The 22,704-nt window shown below is 37.1% G+C and overlaps 1 protein-coding gene and 1 long non-coding RNA gene across 3 annotated transcripts; one reads left to right on the top strand and one right to left on the bottom strand.

Moving 5' to 3' along the window:
- Positions 1 to 4,700: 4,700 nt before the first annotated feature.
- On the bottom strand, positions 4,701 to 6,889 carry LOC117677232 (uncharacterized). 2 transcript variants are annotated; one of them, XR_015733155.1, is made up of 2 exons: positions 6,784 to 6,889; positions 4,701 to 5,779 (listed from the first exon to the last, which is right to left on the bottom strand). It is a non-coding gene; the product is annotated as an uncharacterized LOC117677232 (long non-coding RNA). The 2 variants fall into 2 exon arrangements; XR_015733154.1 differs by having other exon boundaries at positions 4,701 to 6,502; positions 6,784 to 6,858.
- A 186-nt stretch (positions 6,890 to 7,075) lies between these two features.
- F3 (coagulation factor III, tissue factor) lies at positions 7,076 to 18,134 on the top strand. The gene is made up of 6 exons (XM_034437286.2): positions 7,076 to 7,208; positions 12,361 to 12,475; positions 13,611 to 13,798; positions 14,930 to 15,108; positions 16,520 to 16,679; positions 17,197 to 18,134. The coding sequence occupies exons 1-6, from the start codon at positions 7,118 to 7,120 to the stop codon at positions 17,340 to 17,342; spliced, it is 879 nt and encodes a 292-aa protein (XP_034293177.2). The 5' UTR covers positions 7,076 to 7,117; the 3' UTR covers positions 17,343 to 18,134.
- Positions 18,135 to 22,704: the final 4,570 nt, after the last annotated feature.

Below are 22,704 nucleotides of genomic sequence, written 5' to 3' on the forward strand. Positions count from 1 at the left end.
ATTCATGCATTGTTCTTAAGCCAAAATCCAAAACAAGTGAATTAACTTTGTCAGACTGCAATGATTTTAATGCCTAACACTATCCACGTGAGCCTCCATGGTGAATTAAATAAAGGCTAAAAACCAAGAGGATAAGCAACAGGGGGGCCACAGCCACTTCCAGCATAAAGCACCCCTATCGGGGGCCCAGGCCAGCTGGTAGAGCCAGGCTTTAAGGCCCTTCCATAAGGCCAAGAATGTGAGCACCGACCTCACCTCTAATGGGAAAATAATCCAAAGGATGGGGGCCACAGCAGGAAAGGCTCTTCTGATGGATCCTCCCAGCTGAATTTTTTTGGCAGATGCAATCCAAAATAGGCTTCTTCCATGGGAGCAAGTGGGATGGGCTAATCCCACTGGAGTAAAATGGCTCTTCAGGTAACCTAGACCCATGCCATAAAGGACTTCAGAGGTCTTTGAATTGGACCTGGAAGCAGACTGGCAACTAACTCACCAACTCACATAACAGCAGTGTTACATGGGCTATCCTAGGAGCCTCCAGAACAGTCTGCACCATTGTGTACTGCACCAGTTGTAGCTGCCAAATGCTTTTTAGGGGTACCCTCATTAGAGCATGTTGCAGTAATCGAACCAAGAGATAACCAGGGCATGAGTGACAATGTGCAGGACCTCATTCAGCTTCTCTCTACTTTATTATTTTCTGGTACCATTCATGTAATTCCCATAGAACTCTGCTTTATGACATTTAACAAACAAGAAAACGTAGAAGCCATGGTTCCACAGAAAAACTAAATTATTTGTGTCAAATTGTTTTTACCAATGTAATTATAAAATCAAAGTGTTGTAATTTAAATATCAACTCAGAGAAATAAAGAAGGTGAAAGCGTAACACAAATCATTTCTGTTTTCCCCAGCTAAAGAAGTAAAATTGTGTAATTTTCCAATGAGAATTCTTGCATACAAACTCTGTCCTTTGACCTACAGTTCTGCTTTAGCTGTATTCCCATTACTTCTGGTTTGGCTTGTAGCATAACTGACAAGTTCCTGCTTGCTGAAATATCAGGAAACCCATCAATTTTTGCAATCATTTGAAAGACGCTATTCTAATTCGAAATAAATCCTTACTCATAAAGCTATTCAATAGTACTTGAAAATTTTCTCCGAAAATTGTATTTTTGATAAACTATAAAATGCTGCATTAAAATCTGTTTTTCTTATGCAATGTATTTATTCCGTCAGCCAGCATTTTTAGTCTGGTGAAAAGAGTACATAGTTGAAATCTCTCTTTCTCTCTAACTTGTAGCAAAGATAAAGTTAAAAAAAAAATGTATGGAATTTTTACCACAGAATAGCAGCTATGCATTTATTTGATTGTATAGAGAGTTTGTTCCCCCAAGAACAGATATATTCTGTCTGCTAAACACAGAGCCCTTAAAGAGCCCCCAACTTTCCAGAGAACCCCAAAAGTCCAGAGCACGTCAGGTTATAAGAGTGTGTGGGCCAAAGCACTGGATCTTTTTTGTACTATGGAAATGTTTCATTTGCTATTGCAAAAGTTGAAAAGCTGCTTGTGGATTTGCAAAATAAGACATTGGAATCTAAGTTATAGTGCATTGAAACAATTCATTAGCCAGACTGATGAAGCAAAGTAAGAGATACAGATATTAAGCTAATAGTCTTTTGGAGATCCAAATTTAACATTCATAGAATGTACACATAGCACCTAATGGGAACACCTTAAAGCAGACATACCTTTTCCTGCGTTCAAACATCAATTACTTTAAGGTACTCATGACAGATGCCAATCTTTGCTACAAATCACATTTTGATATTTGAATCTGGACCTCTACACAATAACAAAATGAAATTCAACCTAAATTAAATTACATTAATTGAAATTATGTTGAAATTGCATCACACTTGATCAGAACATGACTGACACTAAGTGCCAATAAAAATTAATTTACATATTACTCCCTTAGTGGATTACAAAGAACTGACTAAAGGAACTTACGCCAACTATGTGCTGAACTAGCAGATCAAGAGCAAACATGAAGCACTTCAAAGGAGTTTCAAGCAGACAACTAGGATTTTGCTTTCTTTCCTTCTCCTCCCACATTTTCCAGAAACTGAAATGTAATTAGCTAATATTTTCCCAAATTGGAGCTCATACAATCTTCATATAATTACCCCAACATTTTTGTCCCTCACCATTCCTATACTGTATGTTCAGTGGCCCATTTTTTTGATCTGATACTCTCCAGATATTGTGGAACAGAGATAATGAGATATCTGGAGAATATAAAATTAGGCAAGGCCGTTAAATGTGATGCTTTTTAGATGTTTTTAAATGTTAGATTGAGATTTTATATTTTAATGCACATATTAAGTTACGTAAGTTAAGTAAGTAATAAATTAAGATTACATATTATATAATCTTCATAATAATTGTTTGCAATACCTGAACATTTTGCATATGACAACAGTTAAAAAAAATGTCTCCAAGAAACCTGCTGGATGCCTCCAAGACACCTGCTGAATTTCCAATCCCTGAAGATAGTAATTTGACTGAAAGGGATCAAGATAATTATTTCCTTTAAGAGCTTTTATAATTGAGCATCTATTGTTTTACTGGAAATAAGAAAATAAACAGTTGAAAGCCATGTTTTAATGGAAAGATGAATTTGCTTGCTTTTACATATTTTCTGAGACCATCAGTCAGGAGGGAGAAAATAAAACATTTCTTTGCCTTAAATCAGCTTCTTTAAATGCTGCAGCTTGCTTTGTGGAATCTCTCCTGCACAACCACATAATGATATGGTCATTAGTCAAAGCCCCTACCTCTTTTCCCACCCATAATCAGTCCCACTGCAGAATAAGCATCAATTTAAGAGTTTTGAGTAGAAACCAAGTGTTTTCCAGGAATCCTCCTTTCAAAGGCAAACATGATATGTTTAGGACAGGGGTCAGCAACCCTCTGCTCTGGAGCCACATGTGGCTCTTTCATCCTTCTGCTGTGGTTGTCACTCAAAATATGCATCACAACCGCCAATGTGCGACACCCGCCGGCCTGCAATTTATTGAGTTTTTCAACCCCCAGTAGGCCAACCATGGATAAATCCAAGAAAAGTTTCAGAAGAAAACAGAATGTTTAATTCAACTACATATGCTGGTTTTGTGGCTGCTCAGGAAATAGTCAGGCATGGGAGGAGTTTTGTGGCTCCCAGTGTTTTCTTTTCTGTGGGAAATGGGTCCAAATGGCTCTTTGAGTGTTTAAAGTTGCAGACCCCTGGTTTAGGAAAAAAGCTCACTTCAGGCTTCTAATAGGCTCTGGAACTCTCATGTTGCTTTACATTCAGCATACTTTTGTATCAAATGTGCCACCCACATTTTGAGAAACGTTTAGCCTTTTCACTATTGGTGTACATCAGTGTTTTTAAAACTTGGCAACTGTAAGATGGGTGGACTTCAACTCCCAGGATTCCCCAAGTTTGAAAAACCCTTATGTATGCCATCTCTCTAAACTAGATTCCTCAAGCTGGTATCTTTCAAATTTGATTCATAATGCTTTCCAAGTTTCTAGCCTGCATGAAAGGTGTGGATTGGGAATGACAAGAATTGCAGTTCCATCTGCCAATGAGGCATGAGGTTAGGGAAACTTAACTCTAAGCCAAAAGAAAAAGGTGTTGTTGAGAGGCAACAACACGAGCAGTAGCTTTTATATCAAGAATGACCTTCACAGCCAAGATTGCGTTGAAAAGTCAAGGGGAAAAGTGATTTCTTGTAGTGTTTTCCTATTTACATGGATCAAAAATTATCATAGCATTTAACTTTCTTTTCTTGTTTCTGATGTATCAATTAATTCCCAAGAACAGTATCTTTCTTTTAATCTCTTTTAAACAAAGTAATTACAGAGTCTTTTTGGTGTAGTATTTAAAGCACGGGACTAGAAGCTGGGAGACCATGAATTATAATCCTTCCTTAGGCACAAAATCAGATGGGTGACTTTGAGCCAGTCACTCTCTTAGTCTTAGGAAGCAAGCAATTGCAAACTACTTTCCAAAAAAACTTGTCAAGAAAACTGCAGGGACCAGTCAAGGCAGTTGGCAGGTGTCAACAGTGACCCCCCCAAAAAAGTGTCTGATGAAAAGGACATAGACAAAGTAATAGTGATTGGCCAATAATATTGCCATCTGCAAAACAGATCTGTCTTACAGTGCTCCCTAAACCAATTTTTATGGAGGCAGAAGGAACTGTATGATCCCGTGAACATCTTTGCAGTTCAGATTTACCTAAAACTACTATCTTATTAACATAATCACGTTTTATTCCAAATATTAATATAAAGAAAGTTTTCTTCTTCTCTTGCTACCCCACCCATGTTGGATGTATATTGTAAAAAGGGCATCATCGGAAATTATCTGGACACTATTCAATGGAATTTAAACACCCAATGATATTATCTGACAATATCTCTATTATTAGCAGGTTTAGCATTATATGCATTCTCAGAAAGGTAAACTAGGGTTGGACCTACATACTATTTGCATGAGACACCATCAAGAAATAGGTTAGAGTCAAATGTCCCAAAACACACAAACAACCAAAAACCACACACAAGAAGCCATGGAGTATGGAAATAGCAAATCATTTTTATTTTGTTGCCAAGAAGTATATGAAAGTATCTCTCAAAGTCAAGATTGAGTTGAAATAGAAATTACTTTATTATAGTTACTATAGGTATACATCACTTCAGATTTGATTTTAGACATGTCCTTTGTAGCATAGGAGGGCAAATAGCACTTTCCCGCACTTCTTTAAAACAGCCACATCTTTGCCCTATATTCTATAGTAGTTGCAGAGGGGAAAATACAAAATAGGAGCTGTTTAATAATTACCATTATATTGGACATATTTTTGTATTATACACTTACAAAAGTAGCAACAATGCAAAAAATAAAATAAAATAAACAACCCAGCAGATCTTGTTTTTGTTAAGTTTTTGTATTCAGGAAATCAGTACAGTAATAGTTCACTATTCCAGTCTGCACAAGTATGCTAAGGTTCTTCTCTCCATCTTTAGACCAAAAAGAAAGAAAGAAAAAGAGAGAGAGGGAGGGAAAGAGAGAGAGGGAGGGAAAGAGAGAGCGGGAGGGAAAGATATATATATATTAAATCTTACAGAGATATGAATGCAGGCTTCCTAAAATGGAATCTAGTGTTATCTTGTTATACCACTCCTGACTTCAAATTGAGGTTGGATTACATTATATGTAAGCAAAAATATTTGCTATAAATGAAATATGAGATCTTGAAAACACAGATCCATATAAACAAGATACTAGTCCACGATTAATTAAAATGTAATTTGCTAAATTAGCCTAACTGCTTGGGTTCATACAGCATACAGAACCATAAATTAAATATGCTGACATGCTTTGCACAAACAGACTAAACTGTAGACTGATCAATCATGCTTTAGATTAGTGCATTTCATGTATCTACAGTTAGAAGAAAGTAACTGGATAAATACCATAATATAAACAGTATTACCCCTTGTTTTTAACCAGTATACTTAGCACTTTCAAGAAATTCTTCTAACCTTTCTTTTCCCAAAAGTATCATAATTAATGTAGCTGAGGGAAGAAAGATTTTTCTTACATTACCTCTTTTTTCCCCTCTTAGCAAGATGCCTTCTTTACTACAGCTACATTTCAAAGATAAATTTAATCTGTGCAACTTTCTCCAGCATCCAAATGTAACACAATGGTGTAAATCCCTAAATAAAAAAATATATATTAAGATACAGTAGTTCTTGAAAAGCTAAGTGAAAAAATATCTGACACTGGTCCTAATTTACCTCTCAAACAAATACAGACTATGGATTTCAGAGAAGGCGGTACTGTATGTTTTGCGGGTGGTATATTTTGTGAGTCTTGGTAGAATCTGTGATTTTTACATTGGATCCACTCGAAAGCACCATCAGATTACAGGCTACATCGGCTTATATTTTTATGTGGAGCTGATGATACAGTAGTTATGGTGCAGACGTCTGGATCTCATGCAACTGGTGCGTGGAATCATCTTGAGGTTACAGTATTTGAAATATTATCTCTACATGGATGTCAGACAATCATTAAAAAAAAATGAGGTTAGCACCATAAACTATGTCAGATTTATAACTGTAATATGTCCACGATCTGTGATTTGAGAGTAGTTTCAAATGGAGTTCTTACCAAAGATTTTTTGCACTGAAGCTTAAGACCAAGTGTCAACCAGAGCATCTTAAAGAGAATCTTTTATTAAAAACAGCATGGAAATCCGAAGGTACACATCTGATTTCGTACCTTTGGTTTTTAAGTTTTTAAGGCAGGGAGGGAAAAAAAAACCAAATCTATTTTCTTCCAATTCTGCGATGGGATCCACATGCCCTCAGAACCGGTCTACCTGATTCGTGGTTCTTGTACACCCCCTTGATTTCAGCAAGGGTCGTTTCTCTAAACTGCGTTAGAAAAAGCGTAATTATCCATTTTCTTGTCGCCCAGCTCTCCTCCTCCTCCTCCCCCTCCGCTACAGACGGCGACGGCGATCCGTGGCTGGCCCGTTGGTGCCCTTTCGTTCCCGCGCATCGCGGGGCGGAGCAAGGGGGAAAGCAACCTTCACCCCTTCGAGCCTAAGGCTCGCTTCACCGGCCTCTTTTCCCCTCCGAAGTCGGTTGATTTCCACCCTAGGATACCTGGGCCAAAGGCGAGGCCGCTCCTCCCTTTTCCCGCCGCTGCTCACCTGGCCCAGATCCTGGAGAGAGAGAGAGAGAGAGAGCGAGAACCCACAAAGAAGGAGCGGTTCATCTCACGGCGGTGGCTCCCGGGCGTGAGAGCTGAATCACAGCCAGCGCCTGAGTGATTCAATGAGCCTCTAAGCCACCCGCCGTCTGTCCGAAGAGTTTCCGGAGGGGGGAGGGGGAAAGAGAGAGAGAGGGGGGGGAGGAATACTATAAAAGAAGGAAGAACCAGCCAACTTTTTAGTTAAAGCCGCTGTCTCGCAGGCACACACACACATACACGCGCGCTCACGCAACCCTGCTCTCCGTTTCGTGAACTCCCTTCGAAGAGTCCTGATGGCCCGGCGGTGTTTTTCCAGGACGGGAGCACCTGGCGCTCCAGCCTTGCTGCTCTGCGCGGTGCTCGCTCTGCTTCCCTCCGACTCAGGTGAGTGAATGAGTGAGTGAGCGAGCGAGCGAACGGTGCGCGGTCCCTTCCTCCATCCTCCCTCCCTCCGTCATCCCCGAGATGCCCTTTTTCGCGCCTTTGGACTTGGTCTCTGCGTGGTCTGCTTTCCCTCTGGAGGGGTTAGGCTGGATTTTCCTTGTAGATCCTGGCACTGGCCAATGCTTCTGAATCGCCAGTTTCTGTTTTTTTTTTTTTTGGTATGGTTTCTTTCACTGTTTCCCATGGTTTTGCTATTATTATTATTATTATTATTATTATTATTATTATTATTATTATTATTATTATTATTATGCTTCTGAATCGCCAGTTTCTGTTTTTTTTTGGTATGGTTTCTTTCACTGTTTCCCACGGTTTTGCTGCTATTATTATTATTATTATTATTATTATTATTATTATTATTATTATTACGACGATGACGATGCACAAAAATGACAATATGCACAGCAAACAAGATAACCATGCTGGATTTCGTATCCCAAATCACTAGTTGAACACTTCCCAAGCGTTTAGGACTGCGTGATGTATCGGCGAATTATGCAAGCAGATCCCAGTAAGGTGGCTTTCTGCAGCTGACCAATGGTGATCTTGTCAGCGCCAATTATTTTTAAGTGCTTGCCTAGGTCTTTCGGCACAGCACCCAGTGTGCCGAGTGCCACTGGAATCACCTGCACTGGTTTATGCCAGAGTCTCTGCAATTCGATTCTCAAGTCCTAATATCTGATGACTTTTTCAAGTTGTTGTTGTTGTTGTTATTATCATCATCATCATCATCACATTTTTAAATGTTCAATTGACTTCAGTTTCATGTAAATGAATAAAATAATAATAAAACAATAATAAAATAATAATTATTATTATTATTTGAAATGGGCTAGAAGTCATCCTTGCATTTGGACTGCAGCGCAAGTAGCGTCTAGCTCTAGGGATTTGAGCTGACTAAGTTAAAAGCAATGAAACTTTCAAGTGTCTGTGGGATAGAGGGGGCTGCTCATCATTGTGGACATTTGTGGGGGGGGGGAGAATGGTTCAAGAAGTATGGAAAATACCAGAAAGGCTCAAGAAGTATATTGTGTTCAGAATACGCTAAAGCATTAAGGATGTATATTGTTCTCTGATCAAATCTGAGTATACTTTTCAAGCGCAGATAGAAAAATGGCACAATTTAAGTCCATATAGTCTGAATATCAATTAAGTATTTTATGTATCAAGTTTATTTGCCACCCATCTCGTGCTTCAAGGTGTGGATAAGTTTAGTGAGCAATTTATCATCTGTTATTAACAATAGAAAAAAAACCAAGAATGTTTTCAAAGCAATTAAGTACATGTATGAGTGTTGTGCAATATTGGTACGCTTTTAAATACTGTGTTAGTATCACGGTGGCATATTGAAACAATGCAGTTTCTTAATTTAATATCAACAGGGTATGGATAGATCTATTCCGGAAAAATGTTATGAGCTGACTAGCTAAGGAGAAGGCTTAGTATATCTGTAGTATAAAAATGATTGGAAGTGCTTTGAACCTCACATAAACATAATATGTACCTGCCTTTCATTAAAACAACCTGATCCTTTTTAGTTTGTGTACCTGATAAAAATTTGTAGTTGCTCTAACAGTTGTACTGATGTTAGTAGGTAGCTTAAAGCAGCATCTTAGGAAAACTTGCAAAAAAGCTGGACTACTTAATAATAACAAGAGGTGTTAACCACATTTGCACTGCATGGTTAACAACAGAAGAGTCACTTATTACAGTATGGTTGAAAAACTGTGTGGGACAGAAATAAGATGGCAAAACACATATTCATAACACATAACACATGTTAACCACCTGGAATGCTTTAACATGCATGTAAAGATTCATAAGAAATGTTTATGACCATTACACAAACGTACTGCACATGCTATCAGTAAATTCACAAATTACAGAAAATTTTTGAAAACCTATTTCAAATTATATTTCAAATTATATTTAAAATATAATTTTCTTCCGAGTACATTATACAGTAGAGTCTCCGTTATAATGATAATCCTTAAAAGAAGAATTTAATCTAATAATACCAAGAAACAAATAAAATCTAAAGAATCGCTTTGAATAGCTATAAAGCCTGCCAAAGACTGTTTTGTCACATGTAGTCATGTTTTCTAAAGAAGGAATGGAACTTTAGGGTACCTTTCAAACTGTTCAATAGGTATGAGGAGCATATAAATGCAATGCGTATAAAAATAGTAATCATTGGAGCCTAAGGAGAGATATTCTGCATTCTTAGAAAGAAAAAGGTTTCCCTTTTTCTCAAGTCATAAACATAAGAGCCAACCATCCTTTGAGTTCAATATTCTTTTATACAGAGATTAATCTTGGAAAGGCCCACAAATAGGGCATATATGAAATATAGCAGACAACTACAAAATGGCATAAAAGAATTAATATTTTCCAACAGAAGAGATTATATGTTGCTCAGGGTGGAACTGGGCAGTCCTTAGTGCCCTCTGAGCTTGGTTGTTTCATTATCTGACTAGGTATCTACTAGTACTAATGATTGTGGAGTTTGCTCTCTGTTTATGTACAAAAGTTTGCCCTGCAACTGTTGGATATGTGTGTGTGCTTTTCTCCTTGGTAGTTCCTTGATTACGGTGTTCTTTTCTGCTTCATTGTTTGTCTAGTGTTAATTCCTGCTTATCTGGGTATATCTGCCGGAAAGGATGTGTCCTGATCTGTTTGTTTCCTTCTTACCTTTTACTTTTACACAACAGTCAAAGAAACAATAAAAAAGCTAAGAAAGAAATAAGACCAGTACACATCCTCTTTGGCAACCTACACCCAGATAAGCAAGGATTAACACCAAACAAAACACCAGACAAACAATCAAGCATGTTTTAATCAAGGAACTACCAAGGAGAAAACCATGCCCCCCTAACCCTGGCAGGTAAAGCTGCTGTATAGTAAACAGGGAACAAACCAGGGTGAAATGCTCCCAGTTCGGACTGGATCACCCAATCTGGTAGCGATGGCAGTGGGTGGTTCGGAGAACCGGTAGGAAAAATCCCTGTGCCCCCTTCCCATGCCCAGCTGAGCTGTGCAATCATCACAGGCTGTTTTTTTAACTTTTAAAAGCATTTTTTCTACAACCTCTTCCACCAAAAAAAAATGCTTTTAAAAGTAAAAAAAAAAGCCTCTGATGATCGCGCGGTTCAGCTGGGATCGTCAGAGACTTTTAAAAGCATTTTTTTCTGCAACCTCTTTGGCTGAAGAGGTTGTAAAAAAAATGCTTTTAAAAGTTAAAAAAAAAAAAAGTTGGCCATGCCCACCCAGTCACATTACCCCACCCACCCACCCACCAACCAAGCCATGCCCACAGAACCGGTAGTAACAAATTTTACATTTCACCACTGGAACAAACCCCACACTCAGTTGTATTGCCTGTGTTACCTAGTCACTTATTGAAACATCTGTAAGTGAACAACCAAATTCAGAGAGCACCAAGAATTCCACATTTCTACACTTCTTTGCTAGCACTGAAAGATTATCCAGATCTTTGCAATGCAGATTTAATAGTCCTAAAAATTCCACTTCCAGTTTTTCTACAGAAATTTCATATGCCCACCATAACTGGTAACCCACTCAGTGTAAACAAAATTACAGTGTCTTGATTCATATAACATTCTAAGCTAACATGAGGTTAGATAGTCTTTGTAGAGGATGACGAGAACCTAAACATTGAATTAGGATCTTGGGTGAACCACTTTAGCAGACTGAGAAATAATATAAGTTTAGATGTTCAGGTCCAGCATATTAAATGTTATTCTGTTCAATTTGTTCAATTTGTTATGGTTGCCCACTATGTTAGACTCTGGGCAGCTTACAGTTTTTTAAAAAACAAATAAAATGGTTAAAAACATACATAAGCAGGCAATCATTACTAAAACAGTCAAAATAATAAGTAGTATAAATATGATGGGTCCCACAAACACATTACCTCCAGGCCTAAGAACCAACTAGATCTTCTGGATCTCCAAAATAGCGGGGATACTGTACTAGAAACCAATGGTAGTCACAGAGAAGACATATTTCCTTGGTCCCACAAGATGGCAGTCTTTAAGTGAAGGAACTGGATTGCACGCACTCTGGCTGCATGTGCGGAAGTAATTGGAGATATGTGGTCCCTCAAATAACCAGATAGATAAACAACTATGCCATGAAGAGTTTTCTGGTGATGACCAACACCTTGAATTGCATCCAGAAGATTCCAGGCAACAAATGCAGTTTACGTAGCAGCAGTGCCATATATACATAATGGGAAGTGTCCATTAGCGCATTTACTTTGTTATGCGGGATTAAACATCATGTAAGAACCTAGCCAATGTGTTGGTACTAATGCAGAATCTCTTAGATATTCTAAATCTTCTCTAAATGTATGTTTTTTGCATGTTTTGGGTTATAGCTCAATGGACAAGTTAGAGGAAATTATGAGTTACAATCTATTGATTATAGAAGACTGCTTTATTTATAGTATACAGATTCAGCCTGTCTCAATTGTTGATTCAAGGAGACTCTCTGTTGCATGAGGAAATAATATATCTCATTTTTAAATTTTGGATTAACACAAATTAAACCATATGAACTATAATTCCTGCAATCTTTGCAATGAGAGCCAGTTTGGTCTAGTGATTAAAGCACCAGCCTAGCAACCAGGAGGGTGAGTTCTAATCCCACTTTAGGCATGAAAACCACCTGGGAGGCTTTGAGTCAATCACACTCGCAGCCCAACCCACCTCACAGGATTGTTGTTGTGAAGAAAATAGGAGGAGCGGGGAGTATTATATATATGCCACCTCGAGTTATTTCTAAAAACCATAAAACTGGGATTAAAAATAAAAATATAAAAAAATACCTAGCCACTAGGGATTTGTTTGCTGAGAAGTCATACAAGTTGTAGACCAACCTACCAGAAAGATACCAGGTTGGGAAGGTCTGACTTATATTCCAATTTCAATAAGACTTTTAAAAAAATAATTGATAAATTATTGCGTTTATAATATTGTTAGAGCCTTAAACAATGCAACAGTCCACACAGAATATTGTAATATGTGGAAAACCCACTAAGTCATATTCCTCTCTATACATTTTCAAACAGATAGCTCTACAGTACAGACAGCTGTAAACATAACTTGGTCATCAATCAATTTTAAGACTGTGCTCCGCTGGGATCCAAAACCAGTTGGTTATGTTTATACAGTTGAAATGGACGGGTAAGTTAATGTTTGGAAACCATACCTTTCCTTAGGTATTTCATCTGTTGTAATGGAGCAGTTTGAGAAATAACAAGAATACATATATGAAAAAACATCTCCATGATGTAACTTGATATTGGACATGAATTGACACTGTAAAATGAATACTATTGATTTCATATAAGGCTATAATTTGAAGCATACCTGCTTACATAAAACATGTAACAAGTGTACATTGTTGAAAGAAGAAATATGATACTCATCTAAATTTTCTTAAAGGTCTCCCTACATAATTTTTAATTTCCCCCCTTTTATGGTATGTCCCCTAGAACTGTTCCAATTTCAGGGGTAAAATTGAATCATATCACCTCAAGTGTTGAATCAGCTAGGTGCTTCAAACTTATAGAAGGCGACTTCTGTTTATATCTTTCACAGGCATAGACATAGGGCCCAGCTTGAAATAAACAACCACTATGATCTGGGCAGTGGTGGGATTCAAGTAATTTAACAACCAGTTCTCTGCCCTAATGATTTCTTCCAACAACCAGTGTGCCAAACTGCTCAGAAAGTTAACAACCGGTTCTCCCGAAGTGGTGCGAACTGGCTGAATCCCACCACTGAATCTGGGGTTTCAGAAGGAAGTGCTTTGATTAAATATTGAATCTATCTGTAGTAGAGATTGTTACTATATTCCTTTAATGTACTTAGTTTTTATATCAATTTATTTGTAAGCTAGTTAATTTCATATTATATGTTTTATATTTTTTATTTCTCTCATTAACTTTTTAAATTACCCATAATTTTAGTTGTCCTGTATTATTGCATTTCTTAGTACTTCTAAGTCTGCTGTGAAAGCAGTTGTGTCTTATTCATTGTAGCAGTACAAAATATTCAAGGGCATAAAGGCCATTTCATGTTTTCCTAGTTACGCTGTTTATCTCACTAACATGGACAATATTACTGCTGACCTTCAAAACATGTAACATTTTGCATTGTGACTATATGGATCAAATTGAAAGTTATGTATTATGTATGTGGTCAGGATGATATCCATTTTTTTCTGACCACTGCAAGGCATGTATTTATAACAGTCTTACTTCTCACACATATGCATAAAATGCTTGATTTATATTCTTGACCTTAATCTTTATAGGTATCTCTTAATACGAGATAAAGTATGCATTCATACAGATAAAACTGTATGTGATGTTACTAAGGTGACACTTCAGAATTTAAAAGATACTTACGTGGCACGCATATATTCTGAAATACCATATGATGGAGATAATTTGGAAACACCTCCATATGAAATTTCTTCAGAGTTTGTACCTTACACCCAAAGTAAGTATAATAAATAAATATGATATATATTCCACTATATTTATACACAGAAAAGAAGATTAGGTATAAAGACTTATAAGGAGTGTGTTTTTAAGATTTATAGGAAAGCAGTACTTCCTGTTAATAGTTCAGTTTTGTAATTTAGTTGTAAGAGACTGAATATTTTACATAGAGGTAGACCATTCATTTAACAATGATTCAAAGTTATGACAGCTCTTGAAAAAGTGATTTACGACCTGTCCTCAAAATTGCAAATGTCACATCACACACTTGCAGTTACATCATCACAATTCAGGCACTTAGCAATCAGCTTGTATATATGACCAGTTGCTGTGATTTGTGACCTTCCCAGCCAGTTCCTAACAAGCAAGATTGATTGAGGGAGTCAGATTCCTTAACGACTGTAAAATCATGTCTGGTCACATGATGTCTCGCTTAACTACCCCATTGGTCTAAGTTGTCATAAGTCAAGAACTACCTGTATAACATATGGCTCTCCCAACTTTTAATGAAAACCTAAAAGGGAGGAAAGGTAATTTATTTAGTTGGAACAAATCAGCATTAGATTTAATTGTTTGTTTCATTTTGACTTATTTATGGAGGATGTCACTGTCTTCTTCCTAGGGCTGAAAGAAAGTGACTGGCCCAAGGTCCCCCACAACCAGCTTTTGCCTAAGGGGGGTGGGAAGCTATAACTCATGGTCTCCCAGTTTCTAGCCTGGTGCCTTAACTATAAACCGCTTCTGAAGAACCTTGCCAAGAAAACTGAAGAGACTTGTTTAGGTAGTCACCAGGAATCAACCCTGACTCAAAGGCCCGCAAACACATCTTATGCAGCTTCAGTCATATACTATATTTTTATAATACCCATTGTAAATTGACCACACACACAAAAAATAATCTGTGCTCAGAAATAAATAAATAAATGTTTGCCGTTAGAACTGTAATGCATTTTCCCCCAATTTATGACAGCTGGTTTTAAAAAGGGGGAATGTTCCTTTTTTTTGTTCCTCCCCATTCTATACAATTTCTTTGCCCAAGAGTTACAAGAACCTTTTGAAAATAATAACATTTGTTATGCACTCTTTTTACATTATAAAAAAATCAAACTCGGTCATACTTTTTTCCTAGCTGAGCTTGGAACACCAACCATAACACATTTTGAACAAAAAGATGGAAAACTGAAAGTGGAAGTAGCTGATCCACTAACACCGTATATAGTTAACGGTACTTCGCAAACTATCAGGGACATATTCAAAAATGATCTGGAATACGTGTTACACTACTGGAAGGATCAGAGCACTGGCAAGGTGAGAACCTAATTTCTAAAAATGTTTAACTTTTCCTGCTCAGCATTAACACTTTCTTTTTAAAACTCATTTGAATGTAAAACATAGTTCTGTGCTGTTTGAATTTTTTATTGTAGAGTGGGGTATGGTTCTCAACAATAAAGTTGAGTGGAATAAATGAAAAAGCGTAATTACAGCTAGTCCTTGACTTATGACCACAACTGAGCCCAAATTTTTGGTTGCTAAGCAAGACAGTTTGTCAGTGTTCCGACTAATGCGCCCATTGAAATCAGAAGTCTGAAGCATGCAGATTCTTCGAAGAACATGTTTATCAGATGCATCATATCGGCACAGCCTGTAAAAGCCAACTCAGAGGTTTCCCGTGTTTGCAGCATAATTAAAAGAGCAATTGTTCCCCTCCCCAAGTGTCCCAGGTCACATTGTCCAATTATGATGTTTGGCGGGTTTCTTGGTTGCTCCTCTTCTCCTTCAACAGCCACCTGTTGGGATGACCTTGGTTCCCATGAGAAAGCTTTTTGTTATGACTGCTAGTCAGCCTATCTATTTTCCTTCCCCCCTCCCTCCAAAGTTCATGGCAACTCTGAGGCGGCTAAAGATGCCTTCAGCCAGATTCGCTTCAGAGTTGACACAGCTGTTAAGTAAGTTTCATCCCATTTTACCCCTTTTTTGCCACAGTTGTTAAGTGAATCATGCAGTCATTAAGTGAGTCTGGCTTTGCTTGTCTGAAGCCAGCTGGAAAGGTTACAAATGGTGATTCCATGACCTCAGGCTACTACATGTATTTACCTTCCGGTTGCCAAGCACCTGACCATGAGGGATACTGCAACAGTTCATAAGTCATTTTTTCAGTGTCATAAATTTGAACAGTCCCTAACTGAATGGTTGTAAGTAGAGTAATATATTTGAAAGCCTTTATGTTAATTCTTATATTAATAGCAATAATCATACACATACTGCTGTTTCTACAACACAGGTAATCAGGTAGTCCTTGGATGTGTGACCACAATTGAGCCCAAAATTTCTGTTGCTGAGACATTTGTTAAGTGAATTTTGCCTCATTTTATGACCTTTCTTGCCACAATTGTTAAATGAATCAGTGCAGTTGTTAAGTGAGTAACATGGCTTCTGATTTTCCCATTGATCCCATGATCCCAGGGACACTGCAACAGTTATAAATATGAACCAGCTGCCAAGCATCCAAATTTTGATCATACAACATGGGGATACATTGCAACGTTGTAAATGTAAAAAACAGTCATAAGTCACTTTTTTCAGTACTGTTGTAACTTTGAATGGTCACTAAATGAACTGTTGTAAGTCAAGGCCTACCTGTAGTCGATTATAATTTGCAGTATGGTGAATTGGAATATCTGCAGATAATTCTTTAAATACTTTTTTTGTTACTTTTCAGAAATCAGCAAAGACGAAAACCAATCAATTTGTAGTTGATGTTGATAAAGGGAAGAGCTATTGTTTCTCTGTTCAGGCTAATATTCCAAGCCGCTTAACTAACCAGAACAGTCAAGAAAGCCGTGTAAAATGTACCAGTGTTAACAGGGAAGACTTGGATGGTATGTATTATGTGATTTCATACAGGTTTCCTATTAAGTGTACAAAGAGTACAAAGAGTTGTGGTCTCACTTTACTCACTTTACTCAGATTGCACAAGGGATGATCATAAAAAAATTTCTTTTCATTTTGTTGCTTCATATGGATTGCACCAACTATTTTTTCCGCTAAGAATTGAGGAAATTCTTAAATTTCCATATTCAGAAAGATCACAGATCTGTGAGGACTGAACTATTCAGAGCAGATAAATATCTCAGGGTATAATAGTCCTTCTTGTCTAAACACCTACACTAGTTTGTTAAGCTAAGGTTATTCTTTGGATCCACTAACTTTTCTACACCAGCTTTGTCAGAATGTCAGTGCCTCTGGAATGTTTCCTCCCAGTTAGAAAGAAATGCTTAGGATTTATTACACCATTTAATGCCTCATTAATGTAGAATAGCTTCAGCCAGGGCAACGTTCAGATAAATACAAAGCATGCATCTAATTCAACTGACGTTGCATTTGTCTTATTTCCAGCTCTAGATTTGGACAAAATCCTCATAATAGTAGCTGCTGCTGTCGGAGTCCTCATTCTGATTATTGTTTTATCCGTGGTGATATACAAGTGTAAAAAAGCAAAGAGCAGATCATCAGAAAAAGAAAACATGCCTCCAAATTTGTAAGGACTAAACACTTAGCCCTGATTGATCAAAATGCTTGATATGCATTAATGTTGCAATGATGCTGTGGGGGGGGGGAAACCTCTCTGGAAGCAATAATAACTGACTCTTCGTTGTACAGACATTTATGGTTTCTGTGAAACATCTGATTTTAAAACACTATTTGAAACTCCTGTTTTAACTTCACTGTTAAAATAATGAGAACTGTTTGAAATATATTAACTGACATATATGATGAAACGTTACTGTTTCTACTGCACTTTTGGTAGCATCTTTTTATATTGGGTGTTCTGGGTACATTAACTGGTGATAAAACCATAGGAATGAATTTTTAGCAGTCTGATTTTGCATAAAAGGTATGGTACAAATTGCCCTTAAACGTTAGAATATATTGCAAGAAAATAACTGATAAAAAGGGAAAGATTCCCTTGAGCTGAACTTGACAATTGACCATGGAAGTGGTTCAGAAATGCCTTTCTTGGGCAGATATCTGGCAATAAGTCTTAAATAATTATTCCATTTTAATCAAAACTGTGTCAACTATTTCGGCTGGTAACGTGTTGTTGGCTGCCATTGCCAGAACTTAGCACTTTAAATATGTATTGGTAATTAACTGCTGGACAGAAAGAAATCTTAACTTTTTAATAATTCTGTATAAGTGTAAATACAGGTGATGTGAATTGAGGCTCTTTGTGGTACTATAATAACTTATTTATGATTTTTATGAATGAAAGTATATTTGTATATATTGCATTTATTTATTTAATATAATAAAGGTAAATGGGGACTACAGAAGTATGTTTCTTGATTTTGGGCATTCGGTGGTTTTTATTATCAAATGTTTTGCCAGTGCTGGCTAAAAATGGGCTTGTCATTGTACATTTTAAAACTCGTCAAGTTGACAGCTAAGCCACAACATTAATTGAGAAATTAGAGGAGAAATATATTTTCCCATCAAGTACCATAATTAGGATTTCTTTTAACACATGCATTGTGCTTCTGTTCATTTCTGTACTGTAAAATACATACAATTACTTACAGAAATACATTTTGAGTGTGCCAACATGAACTCACTAGTAACACAAATCTTAGCTCCACCATCTGACAGAAAAATATATCAACCATGGTTTACTCAACTGATGATTTATAAAATTCATAGAACATTCTCTATTTGAAATGCAGAATATACTCCTATAATTCCTATTTGTGTTCTGTGCTGTAAGGAGTTCTTTACATAGAAAGTATAACTATGTTGTAAGGTGTTTGGGGTTTTTCTGCAAGTGGAGAAGTACATGTATATAATGTTAGGGTGGTACAAATAAGTAATTGTAATTATACGTATTTATAAACATTAAGATCCTATTTAGAAACACGGGTGGTCAACTAGTATCATACATTATAACAAGGTCAGCGAACAAATCCAGGCTATCGAAAGGTATGTCAGGAATGTAATTAGGAGCTTAATATAGAATGTGGTTTCTTGTGACTATTTTGAATAAAAAGCGTGCACATGCAGTACAAAGTTCATTCTAATCCTTTCACCTAGATAACATTCCTAACGTAAAACATTTAACGTAATGATTAGACGGTAGTAGTAAAATTAAGTTTTAATACAAAATATCAAATAATTTAAATAGCCATAAATCTTCTAGATAGCCTACATTGGGGCACTGAGTTTTGCAGCAACTGCCTTGCACCGTTTAGAATTAACCAAGAATATGTTAATTAATTTGTGTAACATTTCTCATCCCCCACTCAACCGCAATAAAATTAATTTCACTGTTTCAATTCATATGAAATTTGTATCAGAAATAAATTTACTGCTTTTAACAATCTGTAGATCACGGGGATCCACAAAGTTTGTAGTACTGGAACTGCCTATTGCGGACTTGAATAGGCAGAATGGTAAAAATGCTCATGGGTTTCCACCACGCAAATTAAGTTGCTCATGACACTTTTGGAGAGTTTGTGAACTCCTGACCTTCTTTATTGCTAAAGCTTTTCCATCTATCATCATGTTTGATCTTTCCTGTCACAGTACACTCGCTTCTCAGCTTCATCCTGTTAAATCCACGTCGATTACTTCTACAATCTGTAGAACAGATTCCGTATGAACAGCCTTTCCTATCTGGTTTAGGAGACTAAAACTGTCAGTAACACATGAATACTTTTTCTAAGAAAGAAGTGATCCAGGCTACAACGTGGATATTAAGATATTTTTATTTATTTATCAAATTTTAAAACCTCATATTTCCCCCACAGAGAGGGATGGCATTTATTTAGCTATTCTAAAAATAAATATTTCAGAGATTATTTAGGCAATCATTCATTTTGGTACTGTATCAAGGGTGTGATGTTTAGAATTTAATTACAGGTAGTCAATTAAGAGATTAACAGAGTTGGAAGGGACTTTGTAGGTCATCTAGTCCAACCCCCTGCCCAAGTAGCAGACCCTATACCAGGGGCTGGAAACCTTAAACACTCAAAGAGCCACAAAGGTCCTAACCAGAAGCCCACATTCAATTCTGGAGCCAACCGGAAGTCCAGTTCCCCCATCATAGTCTCCTCTTAGCGCAGCATCCTTTTTCCTCTACCTGTCCTAACTGAAAGCCCTATCAATTGTGGACGTGACCAGTAACAGGGAGCCACAGCAGAGGGATGAAAGAGCCACATGCGGCTCCAGATCCGCAGGTTGCTGACCCCTGCCCTATACCACTTCTGACAGTTAGTAGTCCTGTCTCTTCTTGAAAGCCTCCAGTGATGAAACTCCCACAGCTTCTGAAGGCAAGCTGTTCCATTGGTTGATTGCTCTCACTGTCAGAAAATTTCTCCTAATTTCTAGGTTGAATCTCTCCTTGATCAGTTTCCATTCATTATTCCTTGTCTGGCCTTCAGATGCTTTGGAAAATAGCTTGACCCCCTCCTCTCTGTGGTCCTCAGCTTACAACTGATCGCTTAGCAACTATTAGAAGTTACAATGGATCCCCCAAAATGTAATTTAGGACCCATTGGAACCTATCCAAAGTTGTGACAGCTGCCCTCCCACCCATGATCACGTGGTCATTTTTTAGATGCTTGGCAACTGGCCTGTATTTACGACAGTTTGCAGCATCTGTGGTCATGTGATTATAACTTATGATGATTTTGCTGAAAACCAATGTTTGCTTCCAGTTTCAAAAAAAAAAAACCTCCAGAAAAACCGACCTAAAGGGTTTGCTTAACAGCCATTCCAAAAAAGGTCATAATATCAGGTCAGTCATGTGATGACCTGCTTTACGATCTTCATAACTTACAACCAGAATTGCCAGGGTCAATTTTGGTTCTAAATCGAGAACTATCTTAAAAGTAATTGGGGAGCCATTCCAACTTTCCTTTCTCAACCCCAAATTTAAAAAATAAAATAAAATAAAATAAGGAAAAGACAGGAAAAGGTGTTACAAATCAAGACCACCTTGTAGAATTAATAAGATAAGGTAAATGCATCAGTAAAATCTTGAAGTGAAAGTGCTACGGTAGTAAGAATTTCCTTTCTTCACATTGTGTGTACTTTTACACAGTGTTTAAAACCACAAATGACTCATTTATCACATCTCTCTGTATTCTCTCTTGCATTACATCATCCAGCTGATTTTTATTCATTATACCTCAAACTTTATATTGATTTTACTCTACAGCAAACATGTTACATAAGACACTGAAATATGTTACTCATTTTCCTAAAAATATATCAAAAGAAAGTTTCTCAGGAAACTAATTTTATCCAGTATCATATTTAATGCTTTCTTTACTATGTAGCACATCTATTGCACACATTTCTCTCATACGCAGATCTTTTTTCCCCAAAACCAAATCCAATTGATTTTTTTTACTGATTTGTGTTTTTCACACAGCGTGCTCTGTTCACTTGTTTTAATTGTGTAATGTGTGGATGAGCTTGGGGAAAGAGATGCTGCCTAGGAAGTAATAAGTCAAGAGAAAAGGGAGCCCAAGGATTTAATGGTCAGAGAAAGAAACGTAGGAAGGACTCACCCAAATTTATCAGATGGTTTCAGGTAGAAAGTTTGTACCTTCAGACTTGCAAAATTCAGTTAATGTAACCTTACAATAAAGTAGATTTAGTTATCTGGTTGCATTTCCTGTCTGGTTTGCTTTGGAGGGGGCTGACCTCAGCATTTCAAGTCTGAAGTTACAAACTTCCCTCTGCCATTTTTAACCATTGGATAAGTTAGGACGGACCTTTCCTAAGTTTCTTCCTTGGATAGTTAAGATTTGGGGGGCTCCCCCTTCTTTTGTCAGATTGTGTCCTAGGCAGCATCTTTTCCCCTCTTTCCCCAAGGTTATCCATACATTCCATTACATAGCTTTCTTCTACCAGAGTCCATCCAGTCCAGTCTAGCACAATAAATAAAAATCCTAAATTACTATTTTTGACAAAGACACAAATCACATTTGAGGGAACTAATTATTGACTGCATAATTTCAAAATTGGCTACCCAGATTTCGCCTTTCCTGTAAATTCCAGCAGCCCAGACTGTCCTATGTTTGATGATTCATATGTTTTTGGAAAGTTACCAGGACAAGTTTTTTTTCAAACTGGAATGAAAGAAAAATGTTGTATCAGTACTTCACACTAATGTTACAGACAGACTACTATAGATAAACTAGTATACCACTAAAGCAGACCTCTGTTGCAGCAATAATTCTTATAAAATTATACATATCTCTCCCCATTAAAAATGAAATTTAATGTCCTCTGATGCTTTTGAAAGATTTTTCCACTTCAGTCCTTCCTTTCCACTTTAAAATCTTGCAGACTGTTATTGAATTTCATCATATTTGTATGTTCCATTCAATGTACTTTAAAAAGTGTAACAACAATTGGAAGAAAAAATTAAAATGCGAATGAACTATAGATCCCTTAGTGTTAGCTATAGCCCCTTCAAAGATATAGTACTCACACTGTTTTCCTTGGATATTGGATTTGAAATGTAGAGGATGACAACTTGAGAGCAGCCTTTCCTTAACTGGGGCCCCTCCTAACAATTTCCTAAATTTTCTGGCTACAATGTCCATTTTTGAGGATTGTGGTTGTTGAAGCCTTCATGGTATCAAATTCTGAGAAGACTGTTCCAGAGTATGTCATTTTTCCACTTTCTGACAAAAGTAACACAGACCACAATCCCTTCCGGTGAGAAAATTTCTGGGAATAGAATAAGAATTAGGAATTTCTGCTCTTAAAAATCATGTTGAACTATTATTTTTATCAGAATCCTTGGTAATTTGGTGAATTGTGAATGAGGCTAAGAGTTGTAGTTCAACAACATTTGGATCATCATCATCATTGCAAAAATAATATTCTTTTAAG

This window comes from Pantherophis guttatus, chromosome 3 (assembly GCF_059756535.1).
Source record: "Pantherophis guttatus breed Tessera chromosome 3, ASM5975653v1, whole genome shotgun sequence".
Classification (NCBI taxonomy): domain Eukaryota; kingdom Metazoa; phylum Chordata; class Lepidosauria; order Squamata; family Colubridae; genus Pantherophis; species Pantherophis guttatus.